The sequence below is a fragment of the Vombatus ursinus genome, unplaced genomic scaffold, assembly GCF_900497805.2.
Source record: "Vombatus ursinus unplaced genomic scaffold, bare-nosed wombat genome assembly UNPS02014832.1, whole genome shotgun sequence".
NCBI lineage: Eukaryota > Metazoa > Chordata > Mammalia > Diprotodontia > Vombatidae > Vombatus > Vombatus ursinus.
This window is the reverse complement of record NW_020954610.1, coordinates 62,032,419-62,050,357: the sequence shown is the minus strand read 5'-3', so window position 1 is coordinate 62,050,357 and position 17,939 is coordinate 62,032,419. Positions and strand designations below refer to the sequence as shown.

Genomic DNA, 17,939 nt, shown 5'->3' with positions numbered 1-17,939 from the left:
GGGGGAAAGAGTTAAGCGGAGGCCGGGCCCCGCCCCCCGCAGGCCGCAGCGCCCGAGCCCAGCCGGAGCCGGAGCCCGAGCCGGAGCCCGAGCCCGAGGAAAGAGAAGACGCCGGTGGCCTCCGAGCCCGCCACCCCGCGGGGGAGCGAGCCCGCCCGACCGTCCGGCGCCTAGGGACTCTCGGGCCGACCCGAGCTCGGGGCCCTAATCTCGGAGCCGAGCGGAGCGCAGCGGAGGGCTGGGCCGGCCCGGCCCCGGGCTGCCAACTCCGGGGGCGGACCCGGGATCCCCCAGATCTCCCCGATCTCCGGGCCCCGAGTCCCAGCGCCGCCCCGCCTCCCCCGGGCCGGATCCCCCGCGGGGGACCTGGGGGATCCGGCGCGAGCCTCCGGCCTCGCCAAGAGGCCCCTGCCGGGTCCCCAGGGCAACCGCAATGTGAACCAGGGGCGCGCGGTCCGGCCATGGCCGGAGAGCGGCCCCCGCTGGGCGGCCCGGGGCCGGGGCCCGGAGAAGGGCCCGGGGAGGCCGGGGGGGAGGGGCCCCCGGCGCCTGGGGGCGGGGGCCGCCCCTCCTCCTACCGGGCACTCCGCAGCGCAGTGTCCAGCCTAGCCAGGGTGGACGACTTCCACTGCGCGGAGAAGATCGGGGCCGGCTTCTTCTCAGACGTGTACAAGGTGTGGCCTGGGGCAGGGGACCAAGGTGGGATGGGGTGGAGAAGAAAACACTCGAGAGGGGGGCAGGGGGAGTGTGCTGCTGCTGTCTGTGGATAAAAGAGGGTGGAGTGGGAGCGGAGGGGGGGGGAGCGGACCACTGGAAGAGATCGTTTAGCATGTGAGTGGGGAACTGCTGAGCTGGGGATCAAATGGCCTTCCCTGCCGCCGCCACCACCCCCATATCCCCCCAGGTCCGACACCGACAGTCCGGACAGATCCTTGTGCTGAAGATGAACCGGCTTCCCAGTAACCGGGGAAACACACTTCGGGAGGTGCAACTCATGAACCGACTTCGGCACCCTAACATCCTTCGGTGAGGGCAGAGAGCTGGGTTCCAGAAAGTAGCAACAGGACTGGGGCGAGGTCTCTTCTCTAACCCTACTCTCTTTCCTGTCTTTCCCCAGGTTCATGGGGGTCTGTGTGCATCAGGGGCAACTTCACGCCCTAACTGAGGTGAGGAGGGATCTGGGTAGTCTGAGAGATGCAGAAGCAATAGAGGAGGGGGCTGTCAAAGGCAGAGGAGGGGCGGAGCTGTTAGAAATGTGCTGAAAAAACAGCCCTGTCAATACAGGGGAACTGGAAGAAAAGTGATTGGGGAAAGAAGTGACAACGTTTGTATGACCCCTTGGCTGCACTCCTTTCTTTTTGATTCTTGTATACAAAGAACTTGCCCAGGCATTCATCTTGTCCTGAAGAATTCCCAATATCCCAGCACAAGAATGGGGAGGGACCTGGAGCACAGCCCATGGTCCTCTGACCTCTTTGTGCTCCCACAACTCATATGTCCTACAGTACATTAATGGGGGAACCCTGGAGCAGCTCCTCAGCTCCCCAGAGCCTCTGACCTGGCCAGTTAGACTCAGCCTGGCCCTGGACATTGCAAGGGGCCTGCGCTACCTACATGCTAAGGGTGTTTTCCATCGGGACCTCACCTCCAAGGTAGGCCCCTTCTCTTTGAGATAAAAGTGAATAGACACAGGGATTGAGACAGAATTGGGAGGTGTTGGAGTTGGGAGAACTGATGAACATGGACAGGGATTTAGGAGACATGGGGGATTGGGGTTGTTAGAAAGGTATTGGATGCATGATGGAGGTAATGGGGGTGTTGGTGATGTGTGTGTGTGTGTGTATATATATACATGTCAGAACTGCCTGGTACGCCGGGAAGAGGAGGGCCTTACAGCTGTGGTGGGTGACTTTGGGCTGGCAGAGAAGATCCCTGTGTACAGGTAAGGTGACTAGTCCTATTTCCTCTTGATAGCGGCCCACCAAAGACCATCCTTAGCGTGTGTGTGTGTGTGTGTGTGTGTGTGTGTGTGTGTGTGTGTGTGTGTTTTTTGTGTATATATATCCTACTTCATCTGCCAAATACCTCCCACCGAAATACATGCCTCCATAGAATGCTCCCAATGGAACTATGCCCCTCCAAAACTATTTCCCTGAGGGTCATTCTGGATTTTGGGGTGGCTCGTGGTGCCCTTTTTTTGTTGGGAAAGAAACACTTAAAAGGAAGGGTATGGAGTGAGTCTAGTCTAAAAGGCCCTGCTCCACTTACAGAGAAGGGGCAAGGAAGGAACCATTGGCTGTGGTTGGCTCCCCATACTGGATGGCACCTGAGGTACTTCGAGGAGAACTATATGATGAGAAGGTGAGACCCTCAGAAACACTCCTCCCCCATTCTTCAAGATCACTCAGGACCTCCCTGAGGTGTAAATTGTGTCCTATCCTCCAACCAGAGGAGTCTGCCTTTGGGGTTGTCCTGTGTGAACTCATTTGACAATAAGGTCAATGCAGGCAGAGCTTGTCTCTTAGTCTAAACTTTGTAGCTCCTCTACCAAGCTAGTATAATACTCTTTATGCAAAAGATACTTTATAATTTAATGAATAAATGAATGAGAAACCCCTCAGCACCACTTCTAGACCCTCCAAAGATCCTTCAGGTTGATTTTCTAGCTACTGCCTAAAGAGTTTTTCCCAGAGTTTCGCCTTTCAGAGACTGCTTCAAACGTCTAATGACCCCACAATCTCTCAGAGTCATTCCAGACACCTTAGAGACTTCTAAGGCCCCACATAATTTCTCCCTCCCCCCCAGTATACTATTTCTGATCCCCTCAGGGATTCTGATGTTACAGCCCCAATATTTCCCTGACCCCATCAGACATATCCCCCATGCCCTAGCCAAAACCTACATTCTTGAGAAGCTCCTCTGTCCTGAGGCAAGAGCCCCAGGTTTCTCAGGGATCAGAGTAGAAGACCAAGAATCTTCACAAATTCCTCCACCCCCATATACTCCTGGCAATGGAAAAGGGAGTTGTTAATCCCATCTTATGTTTCTCTCCCTCCAACCCCCTACCCCATACCCCAGGCTGATGTCTTTGCCTTTGGGATTGTCCTGTGTGAACTCATTGCCCGGGTGCCTGCTGACCCTGACTATTTGCCCCGAACTGAGGTGAGCACTATTGGATGAGGAGAGGAAAGGAGCAACATATCTTTTCCTTTAACTAGGGAGAGCAACATATCTTTTCCTTTAACTAGGGAGAGATTCCTGGAGGGAGAGGACTCTGAATGAGGGATGGGAGCTAGCACCAATGGTTTGGTTGTGGGAAGGTTGAGAAGCTAATTGGGAGAGGTCCTGACCCCTGCTCTCTCCTCAGGATTTTGGTCTGGATGTTGCTGCTTTCCGTGCCCTGGTTGGGGAGGACTGCCCCCCACCCTTCCTCCTCCTGGCCATCCACTGTTGTAGCGTAAGAGCTTTTACTTCTCCCATCAACCCTCGAACCCCACACCTCCCCACACACACAGACACATACACAATGACAATCACCCACCCTTTAGCTTCACAGAAGGTCCCACATTGTTTCTTACTTGAACCAAGTTAATGCCAGGACCTACCAGCACTAAACTCAGAGGTCGTTGGGCTGAGGGTAGGGAGGGTCTCACATTGGGAAGGAGTCCTGGATGAGAACCTCAAACTCCATCTCCCTTCTAGATGGAACCTAGTTCCCGAGCCCCCTTCACCGAGATCACGCAGCATCTGGAACACATCCTGGAACAGTTGCCTGGGCCCCAGAGTCTGGTTAAGCCGGCCCCCTCTGCCCCAACCCAGGGTACGGAAGAATCGAGGTGATACGTGGGGGCACAGGAGTTGGGATGGAGGAAGATGCAAAAGGTCCTGGACCATCAGGGATGGGCAAAGAGGAATTTTGAATCCTTTCATTAAAACAAGCCCCTATCGTGTGCAGAGGCACGAGGGATACACAGTGCCTGCCCTTGAGTCCCTCCTACTGGGGGAAAACAAGCTTATTACAGATAAGTTAATGAAAATCTACATGATGTAACATAAACAAAGTAGCAAGTCAGGGATCAGAGGGCGGCAGTAAAGCCTCACTTGTCTCGTTTCCTTAATTGTCTGGGAGAATCTGACTTTGCTCTTTGATATTTCATCTGTTGTAGGAGTAGCGAATGATATGAACTCAAGATACAAAATAAGACACAAATTTTTATACAGGGCCAACACGGGGGTTTGTTTTGTTTGACTGTGTATATTTGTTACAAGGACTTTGTCTTTCTTCTTTTTTTCTCCCTACATGGGAGGTTAAGAGTAGAAAGGAGAGATGGGAGGGATAGGGATGGAATAGCAAAAAGAAAGAAAGAAAAGAAAGTGAATGAAACATTTTTTTAAATGTACAAAACAGAAAGGCTAGAAAGAATTGTAGGACAACTTTGAAAGTTATTTGTTGAAATTGATCATTTCTTTTTTAAAAGCAAACTTTACATAACAGATCCAACAGTTTCATATGCAATCCTTTTTTTCTGTTCTCCTGTGTATACAGAAATGCCCATTTTATTTGCTGTTTGTTAAATTTAGAATTAAAAAAAATAAATTTAAAGAATGAGAGAGGTGGTAGGGCAATGTAGTGTAGTGGAAGACCCGGGTTCAGATACCAGTTCTGTAACCTCTGTGGGCCTGTTTCCTTAACTACAAAATGAGGAGAATTCGACTAGAGAGGGAAGATGACCTCTAAGCTCCCTCTCAGTTTTAGACCTATGATCCTGCTCTGAAAGTCAATCAGGATGGGCAGGTAGTCATTTGGGTGCAGTGGGGAACACTTGGGATCTTTCTGCTTGCCACTCCCACAATCCATCCTCTGTTTGCTGATATAGGAAGCACTTTTCAGGTTCTTTTGAGCTAGGGTGTATGAGGAATGAGAGGAGAATGTGAGGAGAATTACTTTACAAAGGGTAGTTCCTGGGCCCTTGGACTGATCACAAGGAGGTTTGTCAAGGGCTTGTGAGGGGCTCAGGAAAGGGTTGGGGAAGTCTTTGGAAAAGCGGGATTGTGGCTAGGGGCTTGAAACATTGACCACCACTTTCTCTGTCCACAGCATCAGCCCCAAGAGATGGTCCATCTACTACTCCTCCTCAGCACTTGCCACTGCCCCCTGATCCCCGGCTTGCTCGCAGCCGCTCTGACCTATTCCTTCCACCATCCCCAGGGTTGCTTCCTTGCTGGGGAGATACCCAGGCCCGAGTCAACCCCTTCTCACAGAGGGAAGACCTTTGGGGTGGCAAGATCAAGCTCTTGGACACACCCAGCAGAAGGGCCATCCCCCTGTTGCCACTGCCCACTGCCACCCCAACTCCGGTGACCACACCTGAGCCTCTGGTTCAGCTACCTTACTCCCGCCCCCTACCAGAAACCCCTGCCCGAAGATGCCGCTCTCTACCCTCCTCTCCAGAGCTGCCTCGCCGAATGGAGACTGCTCTACCTGGGCCTGGCCCACCTCCTGTGGGCCCCTTTTCTGAGGACAGGATGGATTGTGGGGGCAGCAGTCCTGAAACAGAGCCCCCAGGGCCTAGGCCCTACCCATTCCCTGCTGAAATCAACGACAATTTCATCAGCACCTGTTCCTCAGCCTCCCAGCTCTGGTCCTCCAGGGCACGACCGTCCACAGGACTCCTGATTAACAACAATCCTTCACCTGTGGTAGTGAGCTCCCCTACCGGCTGGGGTGGCCAACCCTGGGGCAGAGCTCAGCGAAGCCTGCCTCAGGCCACAGCCCTAGAACGGACTGAGCCTCCTACCCTTCCCCCGACTGTGGCCCCCAGGGACCCAGATGAGGGGCTGCCCTGCCCCGGCTGTTGCCTTGGCCCCTTCAGCTTCAGTTTCCTGTCTGTGTGCCCCCGACCCACACCTGCTGTAGCCCGCTACCGCAACCTGAACTGTGAGGCCGGCAGCCTCCTCTGCCACCGAGGGCACCATGCCAAGCCGCCCACGCCTGGCCTACAGCTGCCTGGAGCCCGCTCCTAGCAACAGGGAGTGGGGGAGGTCTTGTCCCTTGTGCCCTGAACTTTGGTCTTCAGAAGGCTGATGGACTATCCCCTGAATATAGCAGTTAGAGCCTGGGCAGTGCCAGCCTCAGCAACCCACTCCCTACCTAGGTTCAAGAGACTGGAGTCTGCTGTTGGGCAGTGGTGGCTGGGACAGAACTGGTAGCCACAGAACACCCTCCCCAAAACAGCTTGGACTCAAAGGCTAGAGCACTCCTTAGCCAAGCCCCAGGACCCTCCAGGGTCCAACACAGCATCACTGACATGGACACATGTGGTGTGACTGACACACAAGACTAACACACAAATTATTTAAAAGTATTTCAATAAAACTGCCTGGCTGGCTCCGGGCCGCCCGCACCCAATCTGCCCCTGTATCCTCTTCCCCCTCCTTCGTACCCCCTCCCTAGAGTAAATACCTCTCATGGAGGCCCAAGAGTGGGCCAGGGGCCTCAATGAAGATGCTAGGATCCAAATCCCCCTACTTGAGGCTGGTCCCCCTCTTCCCAGGAGTAGTCCAATCTCTCTTGAAGACTTGAAGTAGAAGGTGGGATCAGATGTGAATGCTGGTTTAGAGAAGTGTTCATTCAGTCCTCAATCTAAGCACTGGCCACACAGGCCTAGAGGACTTGAAAAGATGAATCCTGAAGCTTTGGACCTGGAATAGGGACAGGGAGGAGAAAGAAAGAGGGAGATTTCAATGACAAGATCTGAAAGAGTAGAGCTCCAGTGAGACCCCACCCTGTTGCCCCTCTCTACCCCCCCACAATTTCCTGAGCTGGGGAAATGGGTAAAACTCCCCACTTTCCCCTCCCTCAAAGTCTACCAGAGAACTCCACTGGGCTCTGGTTGACCATCCCATAGGCATCCTATAGTTCTGGTCTTGGACCTTCACTCCCCCCACATCCCAAAAATACAGAGTATGAATCTGCCCCCTGCATATACCCCTGCTTGCCCATTGCCTCCAACAATCTCACAACCCTCTGTCGGGGCTGGTATTAGAACTTTGGTAGTCCTAGGTCCCCTCTGTACATTCTAGACCCCTCCTCTGAGGGGAGAGGGGGCGATCTGAGAAACAAGAAGAGGGGCTGCCACATAACTACAACCACCTAGTTACTCTAAGCCTCTCTTCTGGAGCTGCTCCCTACCCTTACCCAGCTCAGTGAAGGAAGTGGTTCTCCATCTCAACAGGAGATATGATGGCTTCTTTCTCACAGATGAAGGACAAAATCTTGTCACAGAAGTCAGATGAGTAGTAAGAGTAATGGTTCAAAATTGAACACTTTACTGTATTTCTGGGGAGCAATGAAGTGGAGTTTAGTTAAGCTCTGGCTACACCCCAAATTCCCTTATCCCACCCTTTTGGTCACACCAACCTTCTCCCATTCCATAGAAGTCTACTGAAATCACTCCCTCTGCTTAATCCCTTCAACATACCCTTCCCCCCCAAACAAATAGCCCAGTCCCAAATCAAGTCTTTGAAGGAGAGATGGGAGGGGGTTGTTACAGGAGGGGTATGGAAACTGGATAAAGTGGCTGAGTCAGAGTTATGAAGCAGCAGGGTCTACAGCGACTTTAGGGCCAACAGTGGTACCACAATGAGGGAGCTAGAAGAGGAAATGGGAATTATCAGATAATCACTTGAACTATTTATTCCAGACTAAAGGTCTGCCCTCTCACACTGGTTTTGGGATCCTGGAATACCCACCTCTCAAGTTGGGGCCCCTGAAATTCCCACTTTTCTTTCTCATTGGCAGGGTTTGTCACTGCTCATGCTACTCTCAGAGCTGAACCAAGGGAATCCTCCGGTCCCACACCTGGGAGCGTTTTGGTCAGAGACACTATGTTAGGATGCCTGGGTTCCTTTTCATCCTGCTTAGGGCTTCATGAGCTGGTTCACTACCCTTGCTCATTCAGCTTCCCTCCACTCTTAAGAGGGCTATGGCCAAAGTCACACCCGACCATGGGATGATGTGATATTGAGTAAAGGAATTGGATAGAGGGGAGAGCTGGTAGGGGGACATGTTTACTATGTCTGCAGGAAACTTACTGATCTCGTTCTCTCTTGTTCTTTATTTGCCATCCCTGGATCCAGAAATCATCAAATAGTTTTTCTTTGTTAAGTATCTGCCTTATGGGTTCCTGGCGTGAAAGACAGACTGGGTTGGGTGGAGGAAGTCCACAGGAAAAGATAAGTAAAGTCTGTGGGAGAATGAGGACACCTCAGGGAGGCCTACTAGTCAGGGGAACTGTGTGTGTCTTGATGATACCAGCACAAAAGGTGGACCCCCTCCCAGTGGTTCATCCCAGCCTCTTTGAAACACAGCCTTGAAAACCCTGGGTGAGCTCTACAGTGGGCTCAGCTTTAAGCTAGGGAAGGACACTCACTAGCCCCAGTTCATCAGATTGGGGAGCAATGGGGGAACAGGAGCACCATGAGTCCTATGCTAGCCAAGGACCCCTAGTGCCACTGCCAGTCACCCCGGAGAGGTCACGGAGCTGTCCAGAGAACTCTAACAGTACGTGTTCTATTTTGCCAATACTCCAAAATCTGCTGGGGGATCAGAGAATCTACATGAGGCCCTAGGACAAGGAACTCTTACTCTGTCTCCCCATGACTCAAAAACAAACAGCTTTGAGGATAGAGATTGACAAAACAAGTCACTCTGCCTCCAATTCTTCTGGTTGCTTGAGATGTACAGGCATTTCTTCTTAAATAGCGTCCACCCCAAGGGACAGCAGTTTTCTGGGAACTGGTGAAATTTCCACTCCTGGCCTAGGAAGGAGATCACAGCACTGGTTCAGGTTGGAAATGGCTCCTTAGTATTCTATGACTGAAGCAGCTAGATGACTCAGTGGATGGAAGACCTGAGTTCAAATCTGTCCTCAGACACATACTAGCTGTGTGACCTAGGCAAGTCACTTAACCTCCACTTTCCTCAGTTGTAAGTGAGGAGCGTGTTAGCACCTACCTCCAAGAGATGAGGATTAAATGAGATGTTTGGAAAGCACTTAGCTCAGTGCCTAGCACATAGTAGGTATTTAATAAATACTTGCTCCCTTCTCTTTTCTTTTCTTCCACCTTTCCCACTCACCCCCACCCCAAGGTTCTTTTCTATGACTCATTAGGATCTTTATACCTGAATAAGCATATATACTTTTCAGAAGACATCCACAAGTTCTGTCCCAGTTGAACCTCACAAAAGTCTTATAAACTTTACAAATATTATCTCATTTGATCCTCAAAACAACCCCAAGAGGTAGGTGCTATTATTATCCCCATTTTACAGTTGAGGAAATTGAGGCTCAGAGAGGTTAAGTGACTTGCCCAGGGTCACATAGCTAGTAAGCCTCTGAGGTTAGATTTGAATTTAGGTCTTTCTGACTTCAGGTCCAGTGCTCTAACCATTGCACCACCTAGCAACCTATAATAGCATGCTGGACTTTGAGCCGAGAAGACATGAATTCGTACTAGACCTCAGACACTAGCTGTGTGGTTCTGGGCAAGTCACTTAACCTCTCTGAGCCTCAGTTTCCTCAACTGTATAATAGGGATAATTCTTCAGATGAGGAAACAAAATTAGTATCCTCATCCCATAATGTGGGGATGATAATAGCACCTATTCCACAGGACTGTTGTAAGATAATATCTTAAAAAGTGGTTTGTAAGGGGCATCTAGCTGGCGCAGTGGATAGAACACCAGTCCTGGATTCAGGAGGACCTGAGTTCAAATCCAGCCTCAGACACATAACACTTACCAGCTGTGTGACCCTGGGCAAGTTACTTAACCCCTTTGGCTAGCCAAAAAAAACAAAAAACAAAAAGTGGTTTGCAAACCTTAAAGTGCCATATAAACACTAGTTATTATTGTTACAAAGACCAAATTCCTCCTCCCAATAATTCACAGCCTTAACCCTAATCCCAACCTACATTTTCAGCCTTATTTCCCACTACTCCCCTACACTAGGAAGATAGGATCATAAATTTGGAGCTGGAAGAGAATTTAGAGACCCTCCAGTCCATCCTTTATATTTTGGGTGCAGAAGCTAAAGCCCAGAGTGGTAGAGTCTTACCCAAGGATACAAAGGTCATAGGTGATAGAGATTCCTAGGATCCCAACCTAGGTCCCCTCTCCATTGCACCATGTCACTTCTCATTACCTCAATGCTACAGCTAAACAGGTCTCCTCATCAAGCAGGCTTCATGTTGTCCAACCTCCATAAACCCTGGATGGAAAACTCTTCCTTTCTTTTCTGACTGTCTAAATCTTACCCATGCCTCAAATCCAATCAATGAGAGTGGTGAAGACAAGGAAAATTCCAGGGAGAGGGCAAAGAAGGAATCATCGAGGTTGAGGGGTTGGTTGACAGCCAGATGGCACCAGTCTATTCCACCCGTGTGACATTTGTCAACATTCTGCCCTGGACTGCCCTTCTTCTCACTCCTAGACTTTAAATTCTTAGAAGGTCAAAGACTGTGTCATGCATTTTGATGTTCCCCTTAGTGCTTAGCAAAGTATCTTGTATATAAGATGATCAGATATTGAATGAATGCATAGGGAGGCATCAAAGATTAAGAATTATTCTAACCTCTAGTCTAATGTTTTCACCACTATACCATGCTTTCTGTCTCGCCACATGTTCTCCACAGTTGTCTTGCTGGTCCTTTATCAACTCCACCAACGTCCCCTTCCCTGCCCCTCCACCAAACCTCGTACCATTATTTCGGGATGGGCAACTGAAAAGGGGCTGAACTTGCTTCAGCCTATTCTGCAAGATTTTCAGCTTTTCTTCCAGGTTTTTCTTCTCCTCCATATTGTCCTTCAGGCTCAATTCTGTCTTATTCCATTCCAATCTGCAGGTCAGCAGGTAGTCCTCAGCAGCTTGGTGCTGCCCCTTTTCTACCTCCAACTTTTGCTGGGTCTGGGACAGCTCCTCCCTGGCAGCCTGCAGATCCATTTCCTTCCTTGACAAGTGGATAGCCCCCATTTCGAGCTTCTGCCATAGGCTACCATTGGTGACTTCCAGGACTTGGTTGGTATTTCTAAGCTGGTGAGATATCTGCATATCTTTTGGGCACAGAAAAGTAGGAATGGTGAGAAAAGCTGAACTCATGGTTTTTCCAGCCTTTTAGGTATTTATCATTTTTCTCTACCTATTTCTTGCAAGTTTCAAGACAACTGACATCTTTCAGCTACTTGTCTCACTGAAATTGGGTTATAAAGTTCTTGTGGACTTAATAATGGGGGTTTAAGAAGCTAAAGGCTCAAGAAAGAGGTGAATTTAGGAAAGTACAGAGCTATATGAACCACCACCACAATAAACATTCATAAGGCACCTGCTCTATATAGAGCATCATGCTAGGTGCCAGAGAATATACAAGGTTTAGCCAAGACATGGCCACTACCTTCATAGATAAATTGCTTATGAACTTATGGAAATATAAAATGGGGCAGGCACACCTAGTTATTTGGGTACTCACTAGGAAAGACCACAATGGCAGTGGGAAGTGAGGCTGCAATCACACTTTAATAAAACACAGAAGACATAGGGGCAAATGGCATGGAAAGTACAGAGACAAGTGATGGAAGTAGGGGGAGAGGGTATAGAGGCAGGTAGCAGAAAGAAGAGGGAGGGGAGGGGAAATGTCACAGAGTATCTTACATTACCATGGATTCAAGTTGGGAGTACTAGGCAGCATGGACCCAATGGAGACGGGAAAATGCTTGGAGCAGGGGGAGGGGGGAGGAGGAGAGGAGTTTGAAGTCTCATTTTTATAGGTTTTGGGGGGGACATATTCTTACCTGTGCCACTTTGAGGTTAGTTCATTAACATATCCAAATCACCTCAAAGTTGTCAATAAAACTTTAAAGTTAATATATTCACACCTTTACAAAATTATCAGCACTATTACCTTACTGGAAATGTCTAGAACTTCTCTGAGATTTACATATCACAGAACCCAAAGGCCTTCAAAGCCTAGATGGCTTTTCCCTGATTTAGCACATATCCCCAGCATATGATTTTTGGTTAATGTATGATACAGTTTGCAAATTATGCTCCTTTGATCTTTGGGGCAGTCTGTACATGACTTCCAGGGTCCCCTTTGCAATCTTATTCACTGCTATTACCACTTTATACTGGCTCTTTATAAACTTATTCACTATACTGACTAGAAGGAGGGGGGTGTGGTGGGTGGGGTCAGGGGAGCCAGAACAAGATAGAATTTTAACAGTCTAGTAACAAGGAACAATATTTAGAAATTTCCCAGGAATGAAGAGTACAAGCTAGAGGTGGTTGGTGATTCAGGCAGAGGGGTATGTCTCCAGAGAGGTAGAGAGGTGCTAGCGCTAAGGAAATGAGAGGTCTTGTATCCCTGCCCAAACCAGCTCCCCTGTCCCCATTCAGGGTGACTATTAAAATAAGTTACAAGGGAGCTAAGTGAATAGAACCAGAGAACAATTTATAACAACAACACCATAAAAACAAGTAATTTTGAAATGACTAAGAGCTGGGATCAATGCAATGATCAACTCTGATTCCAGAGACTAATGATGAAGAATGGTGCCAACCTCCATTAGAGAAGTGATGGACTCAATGTTGCAGTATGAGACATGCATTTTTGGACAAAGCCAATATGGGAATTTGTTTTGCTTGACTAGGCATATATGTTTCAAGGTTTTATTTTGTTTTGTTTTGATGGAGGCTGGGGGAAAAGAGAGGGAAGGGAAAAAAAAATGAATGCTTGATAATTGGGGAAAAAAAAGAGTTTAATGTTTAAAAGATGCTCTGCAAGAGAAGACCATACTCACATTGAACTCCCAGGCTGATAGTAGTGACCCCCAACAGCAAACAGGTGCCCAGCAGGCTCAGGAGAATGTGCGGTGTCCAGGCCACAGGGCCTGAGGAGACAAAGGTTGGGATTGTAGTGCAGTCTGTGTTTGGGGAGGGCGGTGTGGGGGTTTACAGTATAGAAAGGGACAGTTATAAGGACGGAGACCTTATAGGGATAGTAGGGGTATGTGGTAAGGCCCTTTTATAGGAAGGGGATTGGATCAAGGCACTGGTTTGGTGGGTATTACAGGGAGGAAAGCTGTTTAAAGGAAAGGATAAAGGGATCAGGACAAAGGTAGGGTGGGTGCTTTTATATGAGGGGGCCATGATGTGGCTGAATTTGTGCCCCCGGGACAATAGGGATCATCTGTACTAGGCTTTTTTTTTGGCTAAGCAATGGGGTTAAGTGACTTGTCCAGGGTCACACAGCTAGTAAGTGTTATGTGTCTGAGGCCGGATTTGAACTCAGGTCCTCCTGAATCCAGGGCTGGTGCTCTATCCACTGCGCCACCTAGCTGCCCCATCCACTGCGCTGCCTAGATGCCCCTGTACTAGGCTTTTTCTCTCTTTCTCATCATCTATTCCCACTTAGTACTGGGCATCCAAGGATCCTCTCCTCCATCTTTCCTCCCCTAGCCATTGCAGTACCCTATATCCTAGTCCAATACTGGAGTGGAGTGCAGATTCTGGGGTGTGTGTTCCAGCTGTGCATGCCCTAAGGCTGGCGCCAGAGTAGTACCAGCAACATCAGCCCTAGAAATCCTCTCCTAAGGCCCAGTGCCCAGTGTTTCTAGGCCTTGTTGTTCCTTTTTTTTTCCTGCCCCTTTCTTTCTCTTAAAGTTATCCCCTCTTCTTCCCCTGCCCCAACTCTTTCTGTTTCAGGATTTCCCTGCCCCAAAGTGCTCCCACCCCCAGACTCAGACTGGCCTCAAAGTGCCTGTTGATTATTACTTACAGGGCAGAATCCTCCTGGCAACTGGTGATGTCACTGAATGAGATGCAGTAACAGGCTTTTCTGTCTTTTCCCCTCCTAGAGATACAAGGGTAAATCTATCTTCAAACTATCCTGCCTTGGCTACCCCTCTATTTCTGAATCTCCTCATATCTCTTTAACCACCCTCCTGGTTAGTCCCATTTCCACAGGCACACTTCTATCTCCCTTGGCCCTAATTCCATCTTCCCCAGGTACATGCAGGATCCTCTCCCCTCTCCCTAAAGTCCCTAGGGACCCCCTGACACTCCTCCTCCACTCTAACCCTACATGTCCTCAGTATGCAGTCCCCTCAGAGTCTCCTGGAGCACCTACCTATTTGTTCCCCAAGGCCAGGCTGAGCTGGGCTGGGGAACACATCCTTGGCCGAAGGCACCTGCACATTTTCATAGGTGAGCTCCCCATCTTCATCCACCTCAGGGTCTGGAAGAGGGGGGAGAGAAATAAGGAAATGGCTAATTAGGGATGGGGTCAGCGTGTGGGGGTTAGTCACTGAGGAGTGTTGGTCAATGATAATAAGGGGGTCAATAACAAGATTTAGGGGATGGGACCAAGCACAGGAAGAGTAATTAGTTATTGGAAAGCTAGATAATTGCATAGGGGTGGGAAATGGGTTAGAAAAGTGGGGAGAGCATGTGGGAAAAGTCACTGGGAGTGAGAGCCAGTGAGGCAGAGTCATTGTGGGGGGGATCAGTTAACAGTGTGCAGTGTCAGCATAGGGGAGTTCAGTCACTGGAGAAATGGAGTAGTCAGTGTATGTGTTGAGTGGGGTGGGGGAGTCATTCAGGGACTGATGGAGTCAGTCAGTGGGGAGATGGGATAAGTCAGTGACCAGGATGGGGTTAGGGGGAGATATGCTCAGTCAGAAAAGGATGATCAGTCAATCAATGAACATTTATGGGCTACAGGAGATGATGGAGGGTGAACTTATGTGAAAGAGAACGGACTATAGGAAAATGGTGTCAATAAAGGATGATGAACTAGAGGGAGATGGTGTAAGTAAAGGGGCATGGGGTATAGGGAAATGGTGTCAGTGAAGGGAAATTGACTATAGGGGAGTGGGTTCAGAAGAGATGGGGCATAAAAGGAGTCAGCTTCAGAGAGGGGGAATCCCAGGAGGATGGAGATCAGAGCAGGGGATAGCATCAAGGCTGTGTTAAGGTTGAGAAGTTTCAAGGGCTCTTACCCTGCTTCAGCCTGGCTGAAAGAGTCTTCTTCAGAGGAGATTTCGCAAAGCGCAGATGTGCATAGGTGATGGACTCAGCCATGGTCGTGAGCTTCTTATGGTCCCTCCCCTCCAAGCCTGTCCCACTGTCTCTTCCCCCTTTCCCCTTCTTCTGTTTCCCTTTTGCTGTCTGCCCCCTTCTCCTTATCTGATCCCCCTCCTTCCTTGCCCACTTTATGTCTGCTCCCCTCAGTCCCTCTGAGGCTCTCTGCCCACTCCCTATTGAGAGCATGTCACACTGCACAGCTCTTTACCAGATGATTTTTAGTCACAAAAGAGGAAGATATAAGAAATTATCCCCCCAGCTGGAGTCAGTAAAGCGAAAGTGGGGTCAGCTCAAAAATAGAAACAGGGTGGTATTAGTGATAGGAAAGGAGGGTACAGGGGATGGAGAAATTGAGGCTCAGGAGAAGGCGCAGGCTCAGAGGAGAGGGGCCAGAGGCAGGAAACGGGGAAACTGAGGCTTAGGAATGGGAGCAAGTTTCATAGGATCATTTCCTCCAGGGAACCTTCTCTGATTAACTCTGTTCTCCCCTACTCTGACCACTCACACCCACACCCACCCCTCCCCACCAATGCCTTCTACTCTGTATTCTTTGAGCGCTTAAGGGACTCTAACCTGTCTCTCCAGCATATTGACAGGTTCAGTCTATGGGGAGTTACAGGGACCATGTCATAAGACTAGAGGGTCCCCAGGGAAATGTCTATATCTTTCCAACCCAACTCCCAAAAAGGGAGACTATTCTTCCCCCACTTAATTCCCTAGGGTGGTGTTATCAGAACAAGATTTCCCCCAAAGATGGGAACCATATTCCCCATTTTTGATTATGATTTCTCCCACAGGGCTGTGTATACAGAAGATGTTCAATCGAAGGTGTTGGTTAACTGACTGTAATGGCAGTTCTGTGCTTGCCAGCACCCAGCACACCCAGTCTCCCGGGTCAGATTCTCAGGAATGTGGGACTAGAATCCTCCAGGCATTTGGCACCTGGTGAGGACTCAGAGGACCAAGAACCAGGTGGTCCCTCTCTAGCTACCACTAGCAATCCTGCTTGGGGTTCTTTCCTTCCCCATCTCCCATTTTGGCCACCCTCCTCCGTCATGGATGAATGGTCTATTGACAGAGCTAGAATAGAATTTAGAGATCATTTCTAGACCAACACTTTCATTTTGCAGGTAATGAAATTGACATCCTCAATTAAAGTTGCTGCTCTGGTCCCTTCACCTCACTAACCCAAAAGAGGTTCAGGATGCTAGAATTGGCCCCCAAGTGTCCTACTCCAGGCTCTCAAGACCTATCAATCAACCATCAAGAATTTATTAAAAGCCTACTAAATACTAGGTGATCTGCTAGGTACTGACAAAACAGAGAAAAAAAGTAATAGTTCCTGCCCTTAAGGAGCCTATATTCTATTGGAAAATAACCACTGGAATGGAAGAAATCATTGTAATAAGCAGTACCCAAGAATCAGAGGGGACTGTCAGTCATAGGAATGGGGATGGGCAGCACAGAGAAGCAACCTGAAAACAGCCTCAACGGTTTGTTTCTGAAAGTGAGAATCTAGTTACAGAGACAGTGAGACAGAAGTGGGGAAATAGTGGGTCAATGATGAGAAAACCCCCACCCCCTTATTGGGTTGTCCCCCACCCCCATCCCCTGGGCTCTACCTCTCATGCAGCTGTGGAGAGGGAGGAGGAAAAGGAAAGAGATCATAATCACATCTGAACAACATTTTGACAGATGACTAATCATGCATGGGGCTTTGACAGACCCTTTGACAGACTGTGTGTGTGTGTGTGTAATGTGTTAGACTTTGTCCATATCTAAATATATGTGAAGTAATAATATATAAAATATATTAATATATTATATAAAAATTTTAAAAAGCTTTGGATCTCTCTTCCCTTGGGAGAATGATAAAACTCTGGGGAATGGTAGCCTCTACATGTAACATGGTGGGGGTGAAGGGAGTGGGGCAGGGTTGTAGGGGACAAGATGTCCCTATATGGAATAGAGTGAAACATGTGTGAGAAGATCTTGGTGTAGGCATGTAAATAGCACAGTAATGAGTGACAGGCTGAGGGGAGTCCCTCCCTCTGTAAATATCCTCACCTACCAGTAAGCTACTGAAAGGGGAGGTAGGATGGGGGACAACAAGTATACCAATAAAGGAATCCAGAAGGATTCATGTGGTCCCCAGGGAAGACAAATTTTTCTCCCTGCTCCATCCTAGGATGACTCCTGTCTGCCCCAAGGAGCTTATCCTCTCTAGCCTAGGGTGTGGGTATTACAAAATTCTATTCTGCTTATAATCTCTTTCTGTTTACACTCTTGTAAGTCACTTCTAGCTGGCCAATGGATATGGAATGGAGTGCCCCAAAAGATTTGTTACCTGTGATGGGTGAGGCTTTCCTGACTGTCCACTGGAAGCTGGATATATCTCCCACTTTTCTCAGACTAACAGGTTTCCCCAACCTCTGTCTGCATTGCTTGCATAGACATGCAGCAAGGGTTAGTGGCTATATAGTTTCTTTTATGTAAAGGGGGACTATACAATAATGAAGAACAAAAGGGCAAAAGGGAGGCTGTTTATTGGATATAGAGTGGTTGGCACAAGGAGCTTCTAACTACAGGAGCAGAAAAGGGCTTTTCTGATTAGATTTCTCCCTCCTTGTGGGAAGGAGAGAGAGGTAGACCTTAAAGGCATTGCTCAGTTAGAAAAGTAGCATGTGTCCCCAACTCAGGCAGGGGAGATAATATCTCTGGGGGTTGCTAAGGTTATCTCGCCAATCCTTGTCCTTATCAGGGCCACAAACACCCTCAGCAGATGCAATTCAGTGACTT

The 17,939-nt window shown here is 49.0% G+C and overlaps 2 protein-coding genes across 3 annotated transcripts; one reads left to right on the top strand and one right to left on the bottom strand.

The window, feature by feature from the left end:
* The first annotated feature begins 446 nt into the window (after positions 1-446).
* TESK1 (testis associated actin remodelling kinase 1) lies at positions 447-6,409 on the top strand. The gene is made up of 10 exons (XM_027839549.1): positions 447-674; positions 905-1,026; positions 1,118-1,166; positions 1,506-1,652; positions 1,860-1,942; positions 2,271-2,361; positions 3,079-3,162; positions 3,368-3,457; positions 3,703-3,820; positions 5,099-6,409. Exons 1-10 carry the CDS (start codon positions 462-464, stop codon positions 6,022-6,024), a joined length of 1,923 nt encoding a protein of 640 aa, XP_027695350.1. The 5' UTR covers positions 447-461; the 3' UTR covers positions 6,025-6,409.
* CD72 (CD72 molecule) lies at positions 4,540-15,179 on the bottom strand. 2 transcript variants are annotated; one of them, XM_027839550.1, is made up of 10 exons: positions 15,056-15,179; positions 14,185-14,292; positions 13,834-13,908; positions 12,857-12,946; positions 10,763-11,113; positions 8,648-8,820; positions 8,095-8,246; positions 7,199-7,339; positions 6,464-6,702; positions 4,540-4,902 (listed from the first exon to the last, which is right to left on the bottom strand). In XM_027839550.1, exons 1-8 carry the CDS (start codon positions 15,135-15,137, stop codon positions 7,204-7,206), a joined length of 1,167 nt encoding a protein of 388 aa, XP_027695351.1. In that variant the 5' UTR covers positions 15,138-15,179; the 3' UTR covers positions 4,540-4,902; positions 6,464-6,702; positions 7,199-7,203. The 2 variants fall into 2 exon arrangements, with proteins under 2 accessions (XP_027695351.1, XP_027695352.1); XM_027839551.1 differs by having other exon boundaries at positions 8,095-8,186.
* Positions 15,180-17,939: the final 2,760 nt, after the last annotated feature.